General features: G+C 45.2%; 1 protein-coding gene across 2 annotated transcripts; it reads right to left on the minus strand.

Moving 5' to 3' along the window:
• Window positions 1-5,394: 5,394 nt before the first annotated feature.
• TDH (L-threonine dehydrogenase) lies at window positions 5,395-26,117 on the minus strand. Of its 2 annotated transcripts, none has more exons than XM_005209829.5 (9): window positions 18,774-19,078; window positions 17,662-17,861; window positions 15,722-15,764; window positions 15,005-15,075; window positions 12,687-12,836; window positions 12,412-12,584; window positions 11,407-11,497; window positions 9,437-9,706; window positions 5,395-8,838 (listed from the first exon to the last, which is right to left on the minus strand). In XM_005209829.5, exons 2-9 carry the CDS (start codon window positions 17,843-17,845, stop codon window positions 8,699-8,701), a joined length of 1,122 nt encoding a protein of 373 aa, XP_005209886.1. In that variant the 5' UTR covers window positions 17,846-17,861; window positions 18,774-19,078; the 3' UTR covers window positions 5,395-8,698.
• Window positions 26,118-26,178: the final 61 nt, after the last annotated feature.

Below are 26,178 nucleotides of genomic sequence, written 5' to 3' on the forward strand. Positions count from 1 at the left end.
CGATTTCCCCAATGCACAGTCCATACTTCTTGGCAGATGCCTTCTGAGTCTTAACCACGTGCAGAACTTGCTTCTTTCTTCCAGGGTTACACAGCAGGAACGCTGGCATGGCATCTTAGCAAATCGCTATTGTATGACACGGTGCTGGCACGGAGTTGGAGGCCTTGGCTGCTTTGACAGCACATAGAATTCCTGAGCCCGCAGGTACTCGACTGATCACCATCCCCTCTCCACTATGTCCCATCACAAGCTGGAGACATTTGCTAAACACAGGTTCAGAGCTGCCTGCCCCGGGATGCTGCTCCCCTGCACACGGCTCTGGTGTCTGCAAGCACAGGCTCTACCAGGGTTCCCACCAGTGAGACAAAATGTCCAAGGGGCCGAGATTTGAAAACGGTGGATCTTGACAACAGACCCCCCAGGGGACCCTAGACAGGGAGGAATTGTCACCCTTGGATCCATTGACCCACATAAGCACTACAGGACCTCGGGAGCAGGGAGATGAGGAGAGAAGCCAAAGGGGCCTGTTGAGATGAGGCCAAACACACCCGGCACCTCGGCGACAAGACCACATCCAGCCCCCTCTCTGGGAGCGCCACCAGCTTCATAGGCAGTGTTGACTCTGGCAGGAGGAGAGGATGCTATCAGCTCACAAGGTCTGAGCCTCAAGGCAAGGGCAGAGAGGCTGATAAGCTAAGTGGGGCCTGGGAACTGTGCCAGGCACGGGCACACGACCTACCGTGCTTTGTCCTGGCCGACCACAGCTGGGGCTGTGGACGACTGTCCGGCTGTGGCCTGGTACCCAGGGCCCAGTGGCAGGGGGTCGGGGGAGATGGCCAGCCTAGCCCCCCAGATGTGCCCCCTAACGTGAGTTGTCTGCATTTTCCTCCAAATTCATACACGAGGATCCCTCACATGATGGTTCTTTATCCGTTGTGTTGGAGAAGGACCCTTTGAGAATCTGATGACAGCCAGCACCTTCTACTCTGAAAAATGTAGCATTTATGTGCAGCTGAGAGTTTGTTTTTTGATCCCTATTTAATCAATCCCTGGGTCAGGAAGATCCCCTGGAGGAGGGCATGGCAACCCACTCCAGTATTCTTGCCTGAAGAATCCCATGGACAGAGGAGCCTGGCGGGCTACAGTCCATGGGATCGCAAAGAGTCAGACATGACTGAGTGACTAACACGTTCACTTTCACTTTCACTCACACTCACACTCAAACCCTGACTGAAGGGGTCCAGGGAGCATCTGGGGGGTGGCACACCCAGGGAGGGCATGACAGCTCTGCACCCTCCCTACACCCTGCCTCGTGTGTCTCCTCCATCTAGCTGATCCTCCTTAGGTGTTTTATCAGGTTATTGCCTAAAGGCCTCCCTGTCCTGGATGGCTCCAAGGATGCCGTCGTACAGGTCCCAGATTCTGGGGACAGACCTGGAGGACTTCGCCTGGGTTCCCTCTCCTTTTCCTGGATGTTCCCGTCTCTTTCCAGCATGCCTCAATCCCAGCCCTTCATCACCTGCCTCGCCTCCTGCTGCAGGGCTCTCCCCAATCCAGATCCCTCAGACTGGTGGCTGGGTTCTCCTAAGACCCACAGTCCCCTTCATATGGGGTTCCTCAGCCACACCTGCAGCTCAGGCTCTGCACTATGCCAGCTGCTACAGGATGTGGGAGGAAAAGGGAGGTTTATCCCCCTTTACTAAGGGATCCTGGTGCCTTGATTCCTGCAGCGTTAAAGGTAAGTCAGGTGTTTCCAGGCAGTGGAGTTGGACAGGGTATCAGCAAAAGGCCAAAGCTTTCCTTGTAGATCAGCTGGTGAAGAATATGCCTACAATGCAGGAGACCCCGGTTCAATTCCTGGATCAGGAAGATCTCCTGGAGAAGGGATAGGCTACCCACTCCAGTATTCTTGGGCTTCCCTGGTGGCACAGATGATAAAGAATCCACCTGCGATGCTGGGTACCTGGGTTCCATCCCTGGGTTGGGAAGATCCCCTGGAGAAGGGCAAGGCAACCCACTCCAGTGTTCTTGCCTGGAAAAATCCCCATGGACAAAGGAGCCTGGTGGGCTACAGTCCATGGGGTTGCAAAGAGTCGGACACGACTGAGCGACAAATCACACAAAGGTGAAAATGTTCAGTGAGCAGTAACCGGATCGACAGGTTTCCAGATGGCTGCATGGATGAGAGCCCAGCACCCTGTCACCAGAGCAGGAAGAAACACATCCCGTTTCCGGGTCTCTGCTGCATCTGGCTTCAAGCAGGGGTGAGCTTCCGGGGTTCTGACTGTGTCCTTTTCATCCTGCCTGTGTCAGGTTCCAGGAAAGGAGAAAGCGAAATGCCATTCTTGGGTCTTTCCCTCAGAGTTCTCCTGGCTTCATGGGGAGGCAGGTGAGCATCAGACTTCATGAGAACTAATAACAGGGCACCTGTTCTGCCATAGGCACTGGTTTTTGTTTTTCTTTAATTAATTAATTAATTAATCTAGCTGTGCTAGGTTTTAGTTGCAGCACATGGGATCTTTCGTTGAGGCATCAGGGATCTAGTTCCCTGACCAGGGATGGACAGCCCCTGCATTGGGAACATGGAGTCGTAGCCATGCTTTTATCTGTGCGGGGTTTCCCTGATAGCTCAGTTGGTAAAGAATCCACCTGCAATGCAGGAGACCCTGGTTTGATTCCTGGGTTGGGAAGATCCCCTGGAGAAGGGATAGGCTACCCACTCCAGTATTCTTGGGCTTCCCTTGTGCTGCAGCCAGCACAGCAGGTAGGGATCAAGAGTGGTTGATGCACAGTTTGGGGGAAAAAAAACTAGAGACAGAATTAAAGTTTTAAAGATAGGACCAGAGGACTCAGACCTCTTGGATCAAGAGCCCTGTTCCTCAGAGCCACATCACTTTTATTTAGTGTCTTGGCAAGCAGAGAGTATCTGTTGTGCTATGATGAAGTCAGCCTGCTATGATGTGTCCCCAGTCACATCTCCCATTTTATTGATTCAGTTCAGTTCAGTTGCTCAGTCGTGTCTAACTCTTTGCGATCCCATGGACTGCAGCATGCCAGGCCTCCCTGTCCATCACCAACTCCTGGAGTTTACTCAAGCTCATGTCCATTGAGTCAGTGATGCCATCCAACCATCTCATCCTCTGTCATGCCCTTCTCCTGCCTTCAATCTTTCCCAGCATCAGGGTCCTTTCAAATGATGAAAGGACCAGTTCTTCGCATCAGGTGGCTAAAGTATTGGAGTTTTAGTTTTAACATCAGTGCTTCCAATGAATATGCAGGACTGATCTCCCCTAGGATGGACTGGTTGGATCTCCTTGCAGTCCAAGGGACTCTCAAGAGTCTTCTCCAATACCACAGTTCAAAAGCATCAATTCTTTGGCACTCAGCTTTCTTTAGTCGAACTCTCACATCTATACATGACGACTAGAAAAACCATAGCTTTAACTAGATGGACGTTTGTTGGCGAAGTAATGTCTCTGCTTTTTAATATGCTGTCTAGGCTGATCATAACTTTTCTTCCAAGGAGCAAGCATCTTTTAATTTCATGGCTGCAATCACCATCTGCAGTGATTTTGGAGCCCCCCAAAATAAATCTGTCATGGTTTCCACTGTTTCCCCATCTATTTTCCATGAAGTGATGGGACCAGGTGCCATGATCTTAGTTTTCTGAATGTTGAGTTTTAAGACAACTTTTTCACTCTACTCTTTCACTTTCATCAAGAGGCTCTTTATTTCTTCTTCACTTTCTGCCATAAGGGTGGTGTCATCTGCATATCTGAGGTTATTGATATTTCTCCTGGCAATCTGGATTCCATCTTGTGGTTCATCTAGTCCGGCATTTCTCATGATGTACTCTGCATAGAAGTTAAGTAAGCAGGGTAACAATGTTCAGCCTTGACAATATACTCCTTTCCTGATTTGGAACTAGTCTGTTGTTCCATGTCCAGTTCTAACTCTTGCTTCTTGAGCTGCATACAGATTTCTCAGGAGGCAGGTCAGGTGGTCTGGTATCCCCATCTGTTGAATAATCTTCCACAGTTTGCTGTGATCCACACAGTCAAAGGTTTTGGCATAGTCAATAAAGCAGAAGTAGAGGTCTTTTTGGAATTCTCTTGCTTTCTTGATGATCCAACGGATGTTGGCAATTTGATCTCTGGTTATTGATTACTTTAAACTATTTTTGTTATTTTCTTGTACAAGGGCTTTCACCTAGCTGGAGGTCATAGACCCGCATATGCCTTGGGAAAACATCTTAGTGTGTGCACAAGCAGTGTTATGAACTTGCACTGACCCAGCGTTCCGAGGTCCACACTATGTTTTTCCTTAGCTTAGCAGGGAATGACAACCCCAACTGTTCAACCCAGTGTGCTTTTATTTGGGTTATGCTGTATTGCTATTATTTTGCTTTTATTCTTTTCCCATGGTGATTTTCTCATGGCTTAGCCAGAGCAACAGGTGGCTGACTATTAATCCTTGTACCCTTGTGGCTCACCTGGTAAAGAATCCACCTGCAATGTGGGAGACCGGGTTTGATCCCTGGTTTGGAAGATCCCCTGGAGAAGGGAATGGCTACCCACTCCAGTACTCTGGCCTGGAAAATTCCATGGACTGTATAGTCCATGGGGTTGCAAAGAGATGGACATGAGTGAGCAATTTTCACTTTTCACTTTATCTGTGCATATGACAATTCCATTGTCCTATTAACCTAGGAAAGGCCTTCCCTGGTGGCTCAGTGATTAAAAAAAAAAAAAAATCTGCCTGCAATGCAGGAGACACAGTTTCCATCCCTGGGTTAGGAAGATCCCCTGGAAGAGGAAATGGCAACCCACTCCAGTATTCTTGTCTGGGAAATCCCATGGACTGGACGGAGGAGCCTGGTGGGCTACAGTCCATGGTGTTGCAAAAGAGTCATAACTTAACAACAGTAAGCCAGAAACTTCTGAAAGAGTACCTTGGATCAGGAAAAAAAAGATAGTAAACATGCACCCAACTTTTAAGGGAAAAGGGGGAAAAATGCTAAAATAAGTGTTTTAAAATTTCTACTGGGGATAGGAGAGGTATAAGTGATATATGTTTTTAATTATGAAGTCAGTCTGGGTTCCCTGATATTTGTTGTGAAAAATGGTATTAAATAGCAAAAAAGAAACACTCACTAAAATAAGTATTATTATTATTATTATTATTAATCAGTGCAAAGGAATCTTCCCAGGGAGTTGCAAACCATCTTTAAACAGAAGTGTTGAAAGCAGTTTGCATACAATTATACAAAATTCAGTATGAACAAGGACATTTTTAAAATCTTTTACTAAAACAGAAAGATTCTTAAAAATCATTTCTCCCTTTCAAACAGAATCCCATCTGTTTCAAGACTGAATAAATACATCAGCACAGCAGTTCATTTCCAGAGTTTATTTCCAAACATTGCAAAATTAGTATCAAAGCATATGGAAGATACTTAGCAAAAGTTTCCCCCACCCCCAAACTCAATGACTTAAGGAGAAAACTAGAAATTGTCAAACTGTTACAATATTTATATTCTACCTCTTTCACTGACTGGAAATGTGCAATTCAGCTTTACATAGTCCTCATCGAGACAACCAAATAATTTTGCTTTAATATGAATGTGCTGAATAATTTTAAGCAAAGTATTCTTTAATTAAGGTATTTTGATAATATACCTTATCAAAGGTATATCAAAGGTATATTCTCCAGAGGAGAAGGACTGGAAATATTGATTCATCTTTCATTAGAGCCTTAATGTCTCACCAGTGGCACTTAATGTCTTAAGTGTGGACAGGGAGGGAGGCGGCCTGTGAGAATGGGTGGTCCCTGAGCACAGTTGTGGGGTTGTGGCAGTTTTGTTTTTATAATTTTTGTTGGAGTATAGTTGATTTACAATGTTGTGTTAATTTCAGGTATAGAGCAAAATGAATCAGTTATACATACATACATATATATATATATATTCACTCTTTTTAAGGTTCTTTTCCCATATAGGTCATTACAGAGTACTGAGTAGGGTTCCCTGTGCTGTATTATAGGTCCTTATTAGTTCCTACTTTGGAGAAGGCAGTGGCACCCCACTCCAGTACTCTTGCCTGGAAAGTCCCATGGATGGAGGATCCTGGCAGGCTGCGGTCCATGGGGTTGCTAGGAGTCGGACACGACTGAGCGACTTCACTTTCACTTTTCACTTTCTTGCATTGGAGAAGGAAATGGCAACCCACTCCAGTGTTCTTGCCTGGAGAATCCCAGGGACAGGGGAGCCTGGTGGGCTGCCGTCCATGGGGTCGCACAGAGTCAGACACGACTGAAGTGACTTAGCAGCAGCAGCCGCAGCAGTTCCTACTTATATATAGTAGTGTGTATATGTCAATCCCAATCTCCCAATTTATCCCTCCTCCTCTTATCCCCCAGTTGGTTTTCTTATACCCCATAAATTACATGTTTACAGATATGCTATCAAACATACCCAATGTTACTTTTTCAGGAAATGTTTAACTATGGTCTTGTTTCTAGTCCCCTGATTGAAGCCACAGCCTTGGAAGTCAGGAAGCTGCAGCCAGGCTCACGCCATTTCTCACAGGTGAGGAAGTGGAGACTCAAGACAGGAAGTGACTCGGCCAAGATTCACAACCTCAGGGAAAGTGACAGCCAGAATTCATTTCTCCTCCAGGTGCAAAGCTTTTCCCCCAAATCAGACGCCCCTCAAAAATCAGATTTTCACATTTTGTACTTATTTGGAAGACTTGTGGATTTCCAGTGTGCCAGACAGGCTCATGTTCAAGTTCAAAAGTGTCACGAAGGAAAGACAGGGAACATTTAAAGTGTCACTGCCTATTGGCTAGGCAATCGGTCTCCTTTAGGTCCTTGGATTATGAATCCTGCAGACCTAGCACTGTCGGCAGGCTTCAGTGCACTAGGGGTCAGGGGAGGGGGCACAGCGTAGACCCCTCTCCCCGCAATGGGCGAGTGAGTATCTCTGAACAGCAAGTGAATGCCCCTGTAGACTGATGATGGGAACACAGGCCTCCTGCCCTTTCCATCTTCCATTTGCATTTAAGTGTTTGTTTGTTGCTTAATCACTAAGTCACGTCCAACTCTTACAACCTGCCAGGCTCCTCTGTCCATGGCATTTCCCAGGACAGTATTTCCCAGGAAGAATACCGGAGTAGGTGGCCATTTCCTTCTCCAGGGGGTTTTCCAGGGATTGACTCAGGGATCAAACCCACGTCTCCTGCATTGCAGGCAGCTTGTTTACTGCTGAGCCACCCGAGAAGCCCTTCAGAGGATTAGTGGAGCTCTTTCGAAAGCTCATCTAAGAGTGCATAGAAAGGCTGTTGTAAGGAAGTCCTCTTTAGAAAATCAGGTTTGGAATTGGTCTAAATTTGGGGGCCCAGTGCTAGAAAGAATAACCCATGGTCCTCTGAGATTCCCATCTCCAGCAATTGGGTCCACCTGAAGGCATGGAGCCCCCAAACCTGTACATTTAGACAAGCTCCAGGAGAGTCTGACGTGGCAGGTAAGGGATCAAAGTCCCGGTCACCAACCCCCAGCTCACCAGCAGGAAGGCAATCAAAGTAAGAGATGCTTCTCTTGACCAGTTACTACTACTACTACTACTAAGTCACTTCAGTCGTGTCCGACTCTGTGTGACCCCACAGACGGCAGCCCACCAGGCCCCGTCATCCCTGGGATTCTCCAGGCAAGAACACTGGAGTGGGTTGCCATTTCCTCCTCCAATGCATGAAAGTGAAAAGTGAAAGTGAAGTTGCTCAGTCATATCCGACGCTTAGCGACCCCCTTGACCAGTTAGATCATCTCTAATATTCTTAGTTTCCTACCACTATCGTATCTTCGCAGAGAAGGCGATGGCACCCCACTCCAGTACTCTTGCCTGGAAAAATCCCATGGACGGAGTGCCTCGTGGGGTGCAGTCCATGGGGTCACTAAGAGTCATACACGACTGAGCGACTTCACTTTCACTTTTCACTTTCAAGCATTGGAGAAGGAAACGGCAACCCACTCCAGTGTTCTTGCCTGGAGAATCCCAGGGATGGGGGAGCCTGGTGGGCTACCTTCTATGGGATTGCACAGAGTCGGACACGACTGAAGTGACCTAGCAGCAGTAGCAGCAGTGTATCTTCTTAGAAAAATAAATTGGAAGTGATCATTTTTGACAGGTTAAAATCTCTTGAACATTGTGAACATGGGATTAATACACAGACATTTTTTTAGACTCTGATGGGATGTAAAGAATTCTTTTAAATTTGGAGATTATCTTTGATGGTCTTTAAAAAGTAATCTTTGGTCTTAGTCAAGGGAATGATGGAGTCTTAGGAGTGATATTTAAATTAAGTTTAATTTAATAGAAATGTCACATATCTTCCCGAAAGTGGTCACTTCATCTTAATTAAGGAAACGGAAATGATTGTGACTTAAGTCTTCATTCTGTGATTTGGACAAGTTTAGGCAAACAGCAAAGATTCAGAAGGGCTACCACCAAACCTACAGCATTGAGAAGACGCTACAGCCAAGTCATTTCTGCATGTGGCAGTTCAATATGAGCTGCGAAAATTCAATCCAATTAGTCCTTCAGCCCCACGTCATCTAGATTCCTTGGGGTCTGGAACCTCAGGATTGTTATAGCTTTCCCTGGACAGCCACCCAGGACTCATGAGCTCTTCCTCCGGCCCCTTCAGTTAGCCTGGGCAACTCTGCTCTCAGAACCGTGGAAGTTCAACATCGTTGTCACCAGCTCTGGGAGGTCAAAATCGTGCTTCCATCCCCAGTCCTTCCGAGCGTTGCTATCATCAAAGTTCATTGGCCAACTATCCGCTAGGATAAGACATGGAAAAGAAGCTTAAGTTATTCAGGCTGTAGGTGTGCAAAAAGGTCTAGAACACTTTACATAAAGGTCAACATCCCATGAGAGAAACGTTCTCTTTGAAATCTCCCTTGAGCAGAGCAGAGCAGCCATTACAGGCACACACAGTCACCTTCTTAGACTAGAAGCCTGTATCTACTGCCAGGCGCTGTGAGTTGCCACCTGCTAGGAGAGTCCCCTGCAGGCTTGTAAGGTGGGACTGCCATGCTCAGATGGCATGGCACTCACACAGGGGCACAGTCACAGCCTCTGAGAACCCAGGGCTGCTCTCATACTATGTCTGTTTGTTTGATATTTAAACTGGCAAATGGTGAAATGCTGACAAGTGGGTTTATTTGGACAGCTCGAGTCCACCCACTTTGGACATCATTTCCCAAAACTGTGCCACCTGCCAGCTCTGGTGCGATAGCAGCTCCTTCTTCGGAAGGTGTCGGGCCCCTGGGAAAGGCACTGCGCTCTCCTTCTCCTCCACGGTTTATGTCCTCAAGGACTCGTGTGGCGGACTGCAGCTTGACTTTAGTTCTGAGGGAGAGGCAGCGGTCTACCCACCTATGGCCTGTCGGACAGGATCCACATTGTAGGTGACCTGGAGCTCTGGGACATGCTTGAGCACCTCCTGGGCCAGCTCCTCGGGGGTGAAGCTCATGGCGCTGATGTTGTAGGTTCTCATGGACAGGGACTCTGCTGGGGCCTCCATGACCTCCAGGGTGGCCCGGAGGCAGTCGTCAATGTACATCATTGGGAGCCTCGTGTCGGGTTTCAGGTTGCACTCAAATCTGCCATTCTTGACAGCTTCATGGAAAATCTGGACCGCATAGTCTGAAAGAGAAGCTTGTCTGAGGGACATCTTATAACAAAAATTATGAGTGAGCCTCTCAAATTAAGGCAGTGGTTCTCAGATGTCTTAGTCTCAGAAACTCTTTGTGGGCTTAAAAATCACCAAGGACCCCAAAAAAGGTTTTATTAAGGTGAGTTATAGGAGCCTGGAGGGCTACAGTTCATGGGGTTGCAAAGAGTCAGACATGATGAGCAACTGAGCACATATACACACACAGCAACATCTACTGTATCAGAAATTAGTAACATCTACCATATCAGAAATTAACTGGGAACTTTTAAAAAATATTTTTATACTTAAAAATGATAATAAGCCCACACACTCATATGTATGATATTATATGTGAAAAAAAGAACATAGATTCCAAGTAAGAGAAAATTTAGTGAGAAGAATGGTATGTTTTTCATTTTGAAAATCTCCTTATTCCCTGGCTTAATTGGAAACAGTAAGAATCTCTGCTTCTGTGTTCAGTCTGCTATGCTACATACATCAGGCAGCCTGTGAGAAACTCCACGGTATACTTGAAAAGGACGTTGAAAAGGGCAAATAATATCTTAGTATTAATATGAAAATTGTTTTGACCTCCTGGATCCCTTGAGAAGGTCTGACTCAAGGATCCCCAGGGATTCCTCATGCCTTCCTGGAGAAGCACTACATTAGGCAATTTTTTTTTTAAGTAACTAAACCCAAAGGCTCTTTGAAAATCCCTTAAAAAAATGTCCTCAAATTTCAATTGAAGATATTCAAAGAAATGGAAAGAAAGCCCATGCTTTTGATTGAAAGAATTACAATAGTATTGTTAAAATGGCCATACTACCCAAAGCACTCTACAGATTTAATGTGATCCCTGTAAAATTACCTATGACGTTTTTCACAGAACTAGAACAAATAATTCTAAAATTCATATGGAACCACAAGAGACCCAGAATTGCCAAAGCTATCCTGAGGAAAAAGAACAAAGCTAGAGTATAAGCCTCTCAGACTTCAGACAATAGTACAAAGCTATAGTAAAAATCCCTCGGATGTTGTCAAGTATCTTTTATGTTATATCTCAGAACCCCTCATAAGGGAAGGATCTCTGATGTGAGAGTTACTGAACATAATGCACACTCAAGTCCAAAATGATAACAATGTGGAAAACTATATGGAGGTTCCTCAAAAAACTAAATATAGAACTACCATATGACCCTGCAATTCCACTCCTGGGTACATACTCAGAGAAAAATAAAACACTAATTTGAAAAGATACACTCAGTCCAACATTCACTGCAGCCTTATTTACTATAACTAAGACATGGAAGCAATGGAAATGTCCATCAACGGATGAATGGATAAAGAGTTGGCTAACGTACACACAGGAATACTACTCACTCATAAAAAAGAATAAAATTTTGCAATTTACGACAACATGGATGAACTTGGAAGGTAATATGCTTAGTGAAATTAGTCCGTTTGATTCTGGCACTGTGGGTGGTAAATTCCATTGGATTTACAGCACTGGTTGAGCTGCCCTGAACAAATTTAAGTCAATAGGGTTCAATGAGCTTCTCAGATGCACTTTTCAGAAAGGATACAAAGACTCCAGCCAGCATATGGCTGAAATGACAGCAGATCCATCCCCACTGCACCAGGCAAATAGAAAGCTAATTTTACATAAAAAAGAAATAAAAAACAACCCTACCAGTTGTTCCTCCTCCAGGCTGGGAATCAGCAGAAATGATTCCAGGATATCTCAGGCATCGAAAGTCTAATCCATACCGGTAATAATAATACTACGAGAAAGAGAAAACTTAACTTTAAAAAGAATCTTTTAAATCAGGTAGAGCAATGCAAAGAATTAACAGCCTTTTCCTCAAACATCTCCCCGTACAGTCATCTTAAAATCCTCCTCGAGGAAATGAAGACCCTAGAATTGCCATTTTTCTTTAACAAATAACCCTGAAGTTTGTTATCATCAAATAATTGCCATTCTGGTGATAACATCGTCAGACAACACAGTAAATAATAGATCAGCTGACAGTGGGGAGTTTCTGCCTTTCTTTGGAAGGAAGACCCTGCTCATTGTGCTGAACAAATCTCCATGATCCTGACCTAGGAGGTAGTGTTGGGACAGCACAGGGAAAGATGGTCACTGTGATACGTCAGTTGAAGGGTCAGACACTGACTAAAATGCCCTTTTATGGACATTTTAGTCAAGTAGTTAGGACTCTGCACTTTCAATGCTGAGAACCCAGGTTCAATCCCTGGTTGGAAAACTAAAATTCCATAAGCATAAGCTACGAGTCATGACAAAAAAAAAAAAAAGATGTGCTATGCAGAGATACAGTATAAAGACAAAGTGTATTAAAGAAGAAAACCAAAAGGACACTTGAAGTTATTTTAAAGTTAGCTCTTATAATAGTAATATCAGGAGCCTGAAAGAATAGTGCAGTACAAGCAAGATGGGCAGCAAATGAAGGAGGGGTGCCACTCGAAGGGCATGATTGAAGTGTTGAATGTTAGCACAGGGCTGAGGATTCTGCTGGAGCTATGGGTACAGGGCACCTGGCAAACACAATCAGTCCCCAAGCATTTCTGGGGGCAGGGATTGGAGGAGGGAAGAAGTCCTCTCCAAGGATGAATTAGCAGGTGTTTGAGACAAAAACAGAAAAGGAAACACTGAGTCACCGTGCCAAGTGATGCCTACCTCGCCCATAAGCTCAGCGTGGACCTTGGACACCCCATAGATGGTCCTGGGTCTCTGGATGCAGAGGTCAGGGGTTGGGTTCCGTGGAGAAGTAGGTCCAAACGCCCCGATGGTGCTTGGCACAAACAATCGCAGACCGTGCTCTGCGGCAACGTCCAGGACATTGTGCAGTCCTGAAACGAGCAGCCCTCGTAACCTGGGAAACCTCTTTCCAGGATTCCCCAGGAAGGGCAATCCGGCAAACAGGGCATCCGGGGCACGACTCAGAGACTCACCAGTGATGTTCACGGCTCTGGCCAGGGACACGTTTGCTTCTCCCACTGCGCTGAGCAGGGCGCTGTAATGGAACAGCCACGTGATGCGGTTGTTCACCACAATCTCCCGAAGATTCTTGTAATCCAGGATGTCGGAATAAATAAACGGGCCTGCAAGGAGCAGTGAATCAGGCAAGTGAAGGAGTTCAGGGCTTGAAAACTTCAACAGGTTTTCCCATTGATTTTGAATTCCATTGCTACCAACTTGGTAACAACTATTCAGACACAACTCAGCATTTTTCTTATGCAGAATACAAAGCCCAACCCCCAGGTGATTCCCTGGTAGCTCAGATGGTAAAGAATCTGCCTGTAATGCAAGGGACTTGGGTTGGATCCCTGGGTCGGGAAGAGTCCCTGGAGAAGGGAATGGCTACCCACTCCAGTATTCTTGCCTGGAGAATCCCATGCACAGAGGAGCCTGGCGGGCTACAGTCCATGGGTCACAGAGTCGGACATGACTGAGCTACTAACACACACACTCCGTGGTTAACAATACTTTAAGTCTTACACAGGACTTACACCTGCTGAGCGCTATTCTAAGGGCTTCCTGTACAGGAAATACCCTACATAGGAACGAGTTCATCCTGAGAGCACGTGCATAAGTCCATTTGTTCATGTGTATCCAACTCTTTGCAACCCCACGGACTGTAGCCCACCAGACTTCTCAGTCCATGGAATTCTCCAGGGAAGAATACTGGAGTGGATTGCCATTCCCTTCTCCAGAGGAACTTCCAAACCCAGGGATAAGTCCAACAAAGTTAGCCTAGGTACCCAACTAACACAATCGGCTATATAGTACTACACTGCAATAGGTTTATAGAATTTTTAATGCAAATCATACATACATAAAAAAAACAAACAAAAAATCAAACATTTTTAATCTGACAGTCTAGCACCTTGAACAGTACAATAGTACAGAACAACAGCTGGCATACAGAGGCTCACATGCACGTTCACACCTTTGAAAGTTTGCAACTTGAAAGTAGGGGACTTACTGTATATTTAACTCTCAAACAAACTTTGAGGTGAGTATTTTGTTGAGGAGGAAACTGAGGCCAAGAGAGGTTAAGTAACTTGCCAGAATCAAACAGAATTAAGATTAAGAACTGGGATCAAAACCAGGCAGCTGGCTTGAGCCGATGCTGTTCACGCCACACTGCAGGCACCTGGTGATTTCACTCTGCTTAAATAAGCTGCATATTTTAAAGGAATAGATAACATGGGTTTACAAAAGCCAGAAACCCACCATGATATAAATAACCCACAAGTTGTGGGTTCAACACACTTGGTTAGGCTAGGGGTAGAGCCAGATTTCTGCAATGCCAATTTCCCCCACTCAGCACATTAATGCTCTTCCCCAAGGTGAACCACGAAAGACTGACATGGAACCAGGAGGGCCTAGGAGATGTCATAAAGATATTTTTGATGAGGAAGTGATCTAGGAAGCCAGCGCCATCTTCCCTGAAGTGTCTTGAGGGATCCAGCTCTCCCAGACATCTTGTGTTCAACCCAATGAAATGAGTTTTAATTTCTGACCTGACCTCTAGAACTTTAATTTCTTAAGTCACTATTTTATGTAGGTTCGAGCAACAATAAGAATGCAATGCACATATTTATCCAATAAAATATGTTCATGGGAACTTCAAAAAAATAAAAAGTATGTAAAAACATCTTTGAGGTGGTAAGCAGCTCGACTACAGGAGTCTGATGTCCGTGTGCGTGCACAGGTGTTTAAGAGCAAGTCCATGCTGAAATAGGAGGATTAATTTCTCCAAAACTTAAAGTTCCTTTTCCTCACTTCAGAACTTGATTTTTGTGTGCTTTCTGAGTTAAGTTCACTAAAAACTCTGAAAGGTAGAATCCAAATTTTTATTCCACAGATATGGCTGCAGATTATATCCGAAGATATTACTCCACAACTTCACATCAAGGGCTAATGAACTCCCCTGTCCTTGGATCACCTGAACAAGCAGTGACTATACCAATGACATTTTACAGAATGAATGAGGACAAAAACACGAAACGTCTTTTCCTTTTTTGGCCACACCCCCACAGTATGTGGGATCTTAGTTCCCTGACCAGGGATTGAACCCATGCTCCCTGCACTGGAAACATGGAGTCTTAACCACCTAATGACCGGGAAATCCAAATGCAGGAAACATTTTTAAGTAGCACAAGTGTGCCTCAAACACTCCTCCTCCTTTAATTCACAAGCCTGGTTATGAGTGATGATATGAATCCTACAAGCTGCCTCTCCGACTGCTCTGAGAGCCTCTTACCACTAAGAAAGACGTGTTCCGGGGGCTTCCGAATGTCAGATAGAATCACATTGTCCTTCCCAAATCGTTTCCTAAAGGGAAAATTAAACATACGAGACGGTACATTTGAGGACACACCAGGTCCTATGAAAACCATCCTGCCCAGAGAAACTGCCATGTACTGCCTGCCTCCAAATCCCACCTTTACACATGAGCCCTTCTTCCTCTCCATCCTCAACCAGCATCCCTGCGGTTCCAGCCGCACTTGGGGCTGCATCTCCTGCTTATGCCTTACCCCATCATTGTCCGTGCCTGTCACCAATGTCCTCCCAGGGCCCCAGAGTCCTTCCCTCTTCCCCCCTGTTCTTCTCTCTTTTCCTTTTATCCCACTTTCTCTAAATCCCACCTTGTTCCCTTTCAGTTTCTACATGTTCTTCTCTCAGTCCCCAAACATCAAAAAACTGACTGACCCATTTGGAGGCAGGTCTTACTTTGCCTAACCTAGAACAGGCAGAGGGCAAAGGACCAGGATGGGGTCACTGAGTCAAGGACCTGAGACAAAGTCTGTGATTCTAAGAGGCACAATGAAATGCATTCCAAACGGTCATTTAGATACAATATCGTAAAAGACTCAGGAGCAAGAGGGGAGAGGACAGATTTAGGGGTTAAACAGGAGCAAAGATAAGCTTCACATACCCCCAAACTCAGATTTTAAATTTCAACTTCGAGAGCTCTTACCTCAGAAAGCTAGCAAGACCCACTCCAAGCTGGCCAAGACCCCCTGGATAAAGAAGAAAAAAGTGAAACTTTAATTTAAATTGAACCAGTTCAATTATTCCCAGGATGTAGTAACAGAATAAAACTCCACTGGTAATCTTAGCTAATTAGGTGAAGCCCCAGGATGGCCTGATGGAACTGAATCACCTTCTCCGAGCTAGGTCAGAGATCAGATCAGATGAGTTTCAGAGACAGAACATTCTCCAGCAGAAGGGTGGCTAAGGGGAAGCCAGGGAACAGGAAGAGAACAGTCACAGGAGAGCAAGAACATCGCCCAGCCAGGAACTCACTAGCAGCTTTGGCTTTGTTATTTGACAGGCTATGAAGCTTATCTCCTATGGGTACCAGAACACTTAAAGTCACATGTAATTGTTTTTTTTTTTTTTTAAGAAACTTTTTATTTTGTATTGGGGTATAGCTGATTAGCAATGTTGTGATAGTTCCAGGTGAGCAGCAAGGGGACTCAGCCATACATATACATGTATCCATTCTCCCCCAAACTGCCCTCCCATCCAGGCTGCCACACAACATTGAGCAGAGTTCCCTGTGTCATACAGTAGGCCCTTGTTGGTTATCCATTTTAAATATAGCAGTGTGAACACATTGATCCCAAACTGTCCCTTCCCCTCATCCTTCCCACCCTACCCTGATAACCATAAGTTTGTTATCTAAGTCTATGAGTCTGTTTCTGTTTAGTAAATAAGTTTATTTGCAGATACAATAGCTGGATATCAGCCTCTGGTGGGATTATCCAGAGCACCCTCCTCCATTAGACCTGCAGTGGAATAGGAATGGAGAAAGAAGGCAAAAACCAAAAAGTCACCCAAAAAAGAGTAGATAACTGGGTGGGTTAGGAGGTGCTAAGAACATTAAAAAAATGATTACGGCATCTTAATCTGAATGCTTACAAATGCCATTGCTGGACATGGGAGAGCTGGGGGTCTAGAACACATTTAGGGGAATACAACCCTAAATTCCATTTTGGGAGAAAGTAATCAGGCAGGACGATGCAGACTGTGGGATTTCCTGTAAACTCGTGTAAACATGTGACTGAAACCAGCGCACTGACAGTAGCACCTGGAGGGTGCTTTGTTGGTGGCGGGAGGAGGGAATCAGAGACACGGACAAGATGCTGGGAGAGTCAGGGAGGGAAGTGCTAAGGGAGCAGACCTCACTTGAAACCCATTTACAGCAGAGGAGGAGGTGGTAGTGAGAGAAATATGCACACACTGAAGAATGTAAGATGGATAATGACGTGAAGTCAAGGCATGAAATTCTGGCAAATCGAAGACAATAAAAATGTGCTAATCAATCAGTGGTGGGCTTGGGTCAGCTGGAAGGACTTGTGGGCAGACGGTCAAATTTGCAGTGAGCAGATGCAGAACTGGACGTTGGGTGGACACGAGGTGAGAGGGGTTGGCGAGCCAGTCTGTGGACAATGAGACACAGGCTCCATGAGGTCATGGCGAGAAGTTCCCTGAGCCCCCGGCAGGCCCTGCCTATCTGCTCTGTCTCCAAGACACAAATGTGCAGTAACTGCCTGGCCGGAGGAGCCTGGCCAAGGAAAGATGCGCCAGACTCCAGGGTCCACGTTTTGTCCACACACCTTGGATCTCGAGCAGGAAAGGGGAACCAAGTCCCAGAGTAGCTTTTTCATCCCCAGGTTCCCAGGTCCTTTCTTCAGATGACAAAAGATTTGGGCAGGGAAACCAAGCCCTGTCAACAGCAACAAAATAAGCACCAGGGATTTGCACAATTCAGGAGGAAGCCAAGAGTGGAAAGGGAGTTTCTGAAGAATACGTGTTACCTGGTGGTATGTTAGACATTCCAAAAATGAATATACAGCCACACAAAGAAAATAATGAAGCCACAAAGGCGGGAGAAAGAAAAAAAAACCCAACCTGTAATTAAGACACGCTGCTGGTCTGCTTCTGAGAATGAAGTGGAGTGGAAGTTGGCATCCATTGGAATCTGCCGAGGAGAGGTCCCCAGAAACCGGCTGGGTAGGACAGGAGCCCGGCAGCCACAGGCTGGGCTCTGCAGCATCCAGCAGGCGACCCGCCGCAGCACCCGAACAACTGGCATGGTCTCTGTGGCACACCTATAACACAAAAGGAGCGGAGTTCAGAAAAGACACATGCATCCCAATGTTCATGCAGCACTATTTACAGTAACCAAGACATGGATGCAAGCCAAGTGCCCATCAACAGATGAATGGATAAAGAGGATGCGGTTCATATATATGCAATGGAATATTACTCAGCCATAAAAAAGAATGAAGGGCTTCCTGGGTGGCGCTAGTAGTAAAGAAGCCACTTCCCAATGCAGGAGACTGAAGAGATGCAGGTTTGATCCCCATATCAGGAAGATCCTCGGAGAAGGGCATGGCAACCCACTCCGGTATTCTTGCCTAGAGAATTGACAGAGGACAGAGGAGCCTGGTGGGCTACAGTCCATAGGGTCACACAGAATCGGACACGACTGACGCGACTTAGCGCTCAGAAAAGAATGAAACAATGCCATTTGCAGAAACATGGATGGACCTAGAGATTATCATACTATGTGAAGTCAGTCAAAAAAAGAAAGACAAATATTGTATGATATCATATGCAAATCTAAAATATGATACAAAAAAACATACCTACAAAACAAAGACAGATTCACAGATATAGAGAAAAGACTTCAAGTTGTCAAGGAAGAGCCGGTAGGGAAGGGAAGGAATGGGAGTTTGGTATTAGCATAGGAAAACATCTTATGGAAAAACCGGAATGAATTTTTTGGCCAACGTGATATTCTATATAGGACAGATAAACAACAAGCTCCTTCTGTATAGCAGGAACTATATTCAATATTTTGTGACAAACCATAATAAAAATGAATATATATATATATTACGTATGTATAACTGAGTCACTTGCTATATAGCAGAAATTAACACATTATAAATCAACTATACTTCAATAAAATTTTAATAAACAAACAAAAAAGCAGAGGTCAGCATGTAACTGCTTACCTTCCAGACCCCTCAAAACACAAACCATTTAACCACGACTAACACTAAGATCGCCAGCTCCTAAGCAAAGCCATGCCCTGGATTCATAAACCAAACTAAAGAGACTGCTGAGCGTGGGGACAGGGAGCCAATCTAGAGACGACCGTGAGCCCAGTCCGGTGAAAAGGGATAAACGTTGCTCATGCAAAGTTCAGGCAAACAAAGGCTGGCTGAGATTTAGAACTGGAGCTACACAGTGCTGACGACAACGGGCTCTAAAGTCTCAGTGGAGGTTACTGTGTACAGAGCCATCCATGCCAGGAACACCAAGTCACGGATCCAAGTGAAAGCCTCCAGTCTTCACAACCACTACCATCTGTCCACGTACCACTGAAGCGCAAATAGGCTCCGGGCTAAATAACACAGCACCCTATGAAACTAACTCAGACTTATCTTAAGGCTGATCCAGACTAGAAAAGCAGATCGTTAAGGTAAAAAGGCCCCCAGCAATACTGAGTAAGCCGTGACTAATTTCCATTTCACTGCCACCTCTTAAGAGAGGATAATTAGAAAGCCATTTTCTCCCCTCTTCCCAGATCATGTATATTTTACTGCAGTCCAGCTCTTCGTCCTCGCCAACTTTACCCAAGGTGAGCATGTCACAAGAGTAGATCAGAGTGCAGGGCTTACTCTGCTGGTTGGAACAGCAACCTTCCTGCCCATCCTCCCCAAGGTCAGGTCTTTGCTCTCTGCACACTGCCCTGTGGCCTCCACCTCGGTCAGCTGTCAGATTTCCAACAGCACTGGTAGATGAAACTTCAGACACTGTATGTTAGTTTAGCAATGTGGACAATTCATGACTGAGTTGGTTCTTATTCTACAACTATTACTAGCTAACATTTAATGCTCAATACAGGCCACAGGCCCATGAATGCCCTCCTGTATTACAGCATTTAACCATCGCAACCACCACCTGTCTCAGGGAACCCAGTTCTTAACCATCAAGCAGCACTACGGTCCCTATTACGGGATGGCTTTGACTAACAATGCATATACATTAAAAACAAAACCCAAAAGCCCTCCACCCATCTACAGCATGTAGCTTTTCCAGGTCAAGATTATTATCTTGCCATTTCCAAGTTCAGCTGAATGCTTTTAAGGTAGCAGCTCTCACATTTTCTGGTCTCAGAACTCCTTTTGCTGTTGTTCAAGTTGCTAAGTCGTGTCCGACTTTCTGACCCACGCACTATAGCACATCAGGCTCCTCTGTCTAGTGTTAACATAAACGTATTTTATGAAAATATATTTTCCAAAACAAAAAGCATACTGCCACTGTTTTACATTTACTCATCTCTTTGATGTTTTCCTTAATAGAAAAACAACTGGATTTTTGCACCTGCTTCTAACTCAATCTGTGGCTTTGATTGAAGTAAATGAAGAAAATCCAGACTCACAAAGCAAAGCAGTGAGGAAAAGGGAGCAGTATCTTTAAAGCCTTCTCAGATAATTCTGGATACTCGCCTTTGATATCCAGAACTCAACACATGCTAGTTTCTTTAAAAGTTAGCTGCAACACAGAATCTGAAGACATTATCATGAAACTGTTGTACCTGTAACATTAGAACCCACTAGTATATCTAATGCTTCGAACAGGTGTTTTATTCCTGTATGATTTTACAATTCTATGCATTGGTCTTTTGGAAAATTTCGTTCAGTGAGTAATGCAGAGCTTCTAACTGCCAACACACTTGACAGTACCATCCCTCAAAGTTATACTAGTTAACATCACTGATCTCATCAGAAAATTCCTAAGTACTGGGAAGCGGTCAGGTTCACAATGGTGGATACATGTTAACCTGCATCAGATACCATTGGTTGTTTCCTTGACAGGCTCGCTAGGTTTATCTATTTTATTTTTTTTAAGAAAATGTTTGCCGATTGTCCAGGTATGAATAAGCATAGTTGGTCAGTCATTCTTTCAGGTTAAACTAGTACTCTATGAAAAAAAAAAAAAAATGACCAGTGCAGCTCACAATTCAATCAAAAAAATGCTTAATCTCAAAACAACCATCATATTTTGATACACAACAAATACATCCATTTACCAATGATACACTAAAAAGATACATCTCAAGGCTCAAGGTTTAATAAAAATTAATCACTTTTTACTGTTTGATACTTTTGAACTGTGGTGTTGGAGAAGACTCTTGAGAGTCCCTTGGACTGCAAGGAGATCCAACCAGTCCATTCTGAAGGAGATCAGCCCTGGGATTTCTTTGGAAGGAACGATGCTAAAGCTGAAACTCCAGTCCTTTGGCCACCTCACGCGAAGAGTTGACTCATTGGAAAAGACTCTGATGCTGGGAGGGATTGGGGGCAGGAGGAGAAGGGGACGACAGAGGATGAGATGGCTGGATGGCATCACTGACTCGATGGACATTGAGTCTGAGTGAACTCCGGGAGTTGGTGATGGACAGGGAGGCTTGGCGTGCTGCGATTCACAGGGTCCCAAAGAGTTGGACACGACTGAGCGACTGAACTAGACTGAACTGAAAGGGCATTCTTAAGTAAGGGGCTTCCCTGTGGCTCAGTGGTAAAGAATCTACCTGCCAACTCAGGAGACCTGGGTTGGATCCCTGGGTTGGGAAGATTCCCTGGAGAAGGAAATGACAACCAACTCCAGTATTCTTGCCTGAAAATCCCAAGGACAGAGGAGCCTGGTGGGCTACAGTCCACAGGATTGCAAAAGAGTCAGACACAAGTCAGGGACTAAACAACAAGAGTAACAACAGTCCTTAAGTTTTCTATTTTTTATTTTTTTACAGGAAAGCATATGGCAGTGAAGAATCCCATGACTTCTAGTACCAAGTGGTGCCACTGCCTTGATTTCTGCAAAGGAACCAGTACTTTTAGCCACTGCGGCTGGTGCACTGTCAGTGAAAATTCAACAGTTGGTCCAGGATAAACCATGAAATTCAAAAAAATAATTCTATACCAAAGACTGGCACTATTTGTGTTTGCTGTCAAACCTTCACTAAAAAGCTAGTCTTTGATGATTGGTTTGGCATCAACAGTGCATGAAAACAAACAGAATGATCAGTCCAGCCATGACCACAGATTCTTCCACTTGCAAGATACACACTTCTGCTGTCAGTCTTCACGTCTGCAGCTAAGTCTTTGACAAGTTACTGTCACAGCGGCTGTGCTGAGTGTTTTCCATGCTTTTTCATCCAACCAAGGCTTTATTGTTTCTCCAGCCACTGCAACTTGATAACCTATCTTGTCATACTTCAACAGTTTTTTCTTTTCTTGTTTGGAAGGCTGTAACAAATAATGTTTGGCTTTTAAAGAGATCATCCTATCTACACTTCATTCATTCAGAATGGTTGGTCTCAGAATAATGCTATTGCCACCAAAATATTATTCAAAATGCTCTGTGGCGTCAGACACACAAGTTAAATTTCTAACATCTGTAAAACCTGAGGAAAGCGTTCATATTTTCATGTATTATTTAATTTTGTACATTTATCTGGAGAAAAATTCCTCTTTCCATGATTCACAGGACTCTTGTGTCATTTCTTTTCAGGATTTATACGCATAGATGCTAGAACTTTGAGCTGAAAAAAATCAAGTCCTCTAAGCCAATGATGTATCCTTAAATTAAAAAAAATAAATTACAATAAACTTTTTGTTATTTTTCCATATAGGCAAAGGCTCAACTTAGAATTTCAAAGCAATGACATATTGATTTTAAAAGAAAATGGGCTCCAAAGATAATAGCAGATATAACAGCATGTAACTAATAAAAATGCACAGAAGTGATAAGCACAAATGGAGTTTATCTCTGAAAATGAATATATTTATACTTTAAGCCTGCTATCCTTAGAAGATTCTAGAAACACAGGAGTACACAAGCACACACCCCATTAGATCAGTGGAAAGCTCATTACAAGCCATGTGGCCTCTAGAAGATTCCACCACATATCTGAGAGAGAAACAATGAAAAAGGCAAAAAAATTTCTGAGTATTACTTTAAAAATAGCCTTGACTTCATGGACCTTACAAAGGTCTCAGGGAATCTCAGGGTTATCCCAGATTACACTTGAGAATAACTGTTCTAGAGTAAGACTTGCTTTGCCAAGCTAGTTGTCAAACTTAGAAATGGAAACCATCAAGGATGACTGGAGATCAGATAAAAGTCCACAGACTTTCTCCCCTATGTACTTTGCTTACTTTAGTTCCAAAGGATCAAAGAGAAACAGGCCAACAGACTTTCCTCCTTAAATAATCGAGCGTCTCCCCTGTGCAAGCCTTGCTGGGGTGGTTGTTATACAAACCTTCCCATCTCTAGGCATCTACCTTTCTGCCCCAACCATAGCAGAGCTCAGGAAAGCAGTGGCATCATGAAGGGAGTGACAGAGATGCAGACTCTGAGCCCAGCTGGCTGTGATTGTTGGGACACGGAGCAACTGGCGAGGAATGGAGAAGAATAACACGGACCTCTAATTTGGGCATGTGCTTCCTGGAGGAGCAGGTCAGGTCAGAAGACAAACGAGCTTGGTTTTGGACATGTTGGTTTTACGTGCCAGGGGCCAGTAAGGCTGCCTCTCCCAGGGAGCTGTGAGTCCCGCTGAACAGTTCTCGACGCATGTGAGAATTCAAACACCACGTCAAACAGGCAGGCAGGAAAGAGAAGTATCAGGGGTTTGTCTACACCACAATAAACAGAATGTCCTCTGTTTTCAGAGAACATTACTTCCATTTCTTGGGGAAAAAAACTTTAATTCAGTTGTGATTTCTCTGGAGACAGATAATCCTATTTCAAAAATATTAAAAGAAACTCTACTTTGGAATATTGAAAACCAAGAAAATAGACCTTTTTTTCTGAGGATGCATCATCAGTTTCCCTTAATCTTGTGGTCTTCCCAAATCTCTAGCTCTCATCATTCTCAGCCACAGAGATAGTAAATAAAAATGTATTAGGTCATGTCTCCAGCACATTCAGTATGAAGCTACAAGTATCCAGCTCCCAACAGATGAATGGATAAAGAAAATGTGGTATATACATGTGATGGAATATTACTTAGCCTTGAAAAAGGAGTTCCTGTCAAATGCTACAACACGGATGAACCTGGAGAACATTATGCTGACTGAAATAAGCTGGCCACGAAAGGCCAAATACAGTATGATTCCATCCATATGAGTTACATGAGTTATCTAAAGCAGTCAAAAAGCATAGAAACAGGAAGTAGAAATTTAGTTGCCACGGGAGAAACGGAGAGGGGATAGGAGTGCTTAACTAACAGGCACAGCTTTCATTTCGCAGGATAAAAAAGTTTTAGAGATCCATTGCACAACACTGTGAATATACCTGACAGTATCGAATTGTACTCTTAAAAATGGTAAGAGGCTAAATTTAATGTTATGTGATTAAAAACCATAATTTACCAAATTTTTAAAAATCCAGGCCCAAGAAATGGTCAGTGCATACATATATTACTGGGGAGCTAGAAACTTCACCCAGTGTAGATCAATGCTGCCCCAGAGAGCCACGAAACCCCCAGCCAGTTCAAACTCCCAAGCCCTTGGTCCCACCAATCCCCTTAAATGGTTCTTTGCCCTCTGCTTATAAACCTGCTGAAACCTAGCATTCTCATCCAGCCTTCAACCTTTCCTTCCAGTCTCAGGGCTCTCCAGAGTGTTTATACTGCCCCAAACCACATCCCTGCCCCTCGGAGCAGGCCTTCTTGATCCACACTCAGTGAAACTGCTTTCACCAAAGGTCAGTCATTGCCCAGTTGACAATTTCCTGGCCCCAGGACCCTCTCCCAGGGCTGATCATGCCCATCTTCATCTCCCCTGAGTTCTCCCACTTCTCACTCTGATTTAAGGATCAATAACGCTTATAACTGCTTATTTGCAAGGTAGTCTTGGCTTTATATCCTCCCGTTCATTAAATCATAAAAAATTCATATAAATAAATGTGTCCTTTTTTTTTTTTTTGGCTGCATCTTGTGGCATTCTGGACCTTAGTTCTCCCATCAAGGACTGAACCTGTGCCCTCGGCAGTGGAAACGGGGATGCTTAACAACCGGACCACCAGAGAAGTCTCCAAAGGTGTACTCTTCACAGTAATGATCCAACGGGAAAATCTGGCATCTCAACTACCGAGCACAGAGGAAGCATCTGCTCTCCTGAACTCTTATTTAAGCCTCACAGTAACTCTGAAGCTGGGATCTTTTCTCCATTTTGCAGACTGAATTGACCCGCCCAAGGTCAGGCACATAATTAATTACCAAAGGGAAAGGGGTTGCAAACCAGGTCCGTTGAGTTTCAAACCCTCCTGCCAGCACCCCCACTCTTCCCTGCCAAGAGAAAACATCGGGTACCTAAGAGAGGGGACAAGGAGGACGCATCCTCGTGGTGGCGAAGGGGCCACCTTCCCCGCTGCCCCTCTCCCCTCCAGCTCGGCTCCTCCTCTTCGCGGCTCCCCAGAAGAAGAGTACCCACCAGCACCCGGGGTTCAAGGCCAAACACCGCCCTCCCTCCGGCGTGAGCCGGCGTACACTACCTCGCCAACCTCAAGTTTCCCCATCCTTAGAAATGGGACACCACATGCTGACAGGATTTAATAAAAGCAATTTATAAAAGCAGTTAGCGAACTGCTAAAGACTCCATCAACCATCTGGTAAAGTCTGGACTTAAAGCGGGGATGATCTGAAAGCCAGGAAGGGTCGGGGGAAAAAATCCTGGAGCTCTCAGCGTGAGCCATAGAGGGTCTCAGAGACAGGCTTGGCCCTGCGGAGCGGGCGCCCCGCACCTTCCCCCCAGTGCACACTGGCCTAGGAGAGGGAACCCCAAAAGACGTGGAGACAAGGGCCGCTCGCGGATCTCCAGCCTTAGCCTCCCACTTTCCTATGGAAAAGTTGTGGGGGGGGGGGGTGCTCAAGCTCCAGGGAAGATGACTGGATAAACCGGTTTTATGAGGAAAACCGCTCCTGGCAGGGGGTGCCCTTTCGAAACTCAGGAAGGGCCAGAGCCGCGCCAGCCGATCCCAGCAGTACCCCGACCCTCCCTCGGCCTCCCAGGTCCGCAGCGACAACAGGGGACCCGCGATCGCCCCGGGGAGCTCTGAGTCTGGGGCGCCCGGCCTTGTCACACCTATCGGGCCAGTCGGGGGCAAAGGCGTCAGGCAATCGCGCGGCGTCAGCCTCCGTTTCAAAGAGGCTCAGTTCCCAGGATCAGCCGGGGGGGAACATCCGGTCCCACCGCACTGACCTTCCGAGACAGCCGCCCAAAGATGCTGCGCCGCTGAGGCGCTGGAGAAGCACGTGGCACAGAGACAGCGCGCAGAGCAGAAAGCCCAGTTGGCCCTGGGCGCACCTCGCCTTTATCCTCTCTGCGCGCAAACCCGCCCCCAGACGCA

The sequence above is a fragment of the Bos taurus genome, chromosome 8, assembly GCF_002263795.3.
Source record: "Bos taurus isolate L1 Dominette 01449 registration number 42190680 breed Hereford chromosome 8, ARS-UCD2.0, whole genome shotgun sequence".
NCBI classification, from domain to species: Eukaryota; Metazoa; Chordata; class Mammalia; order Artiodactyla; family Bovidae; genus Bos; species Bos taurus.

Coding starts and splice junctions, on each gene's coding strand:
- TDH (XM_005209829.5), bottom strand. CDS start 17,845: ATGCCAGTTGTTCGGGTGCTGCGGCGGGTCGCCTGCTGGATGCTGCAG. Junction 15,076..15,721: donor GGTCTTGCTAGCTTTCTGAG/GTAAGAGCTCTC, acceptor TTTTCCCTTTAG/GAAACGATTTGGGAAGGACA. Junction 11,498..12,411: donor ACGCTGAGCTTATGGGCGAG/GTAGGCATCACT, acceptor TCTTTCTCGTAG/TATTATTATTACCGGTATGG.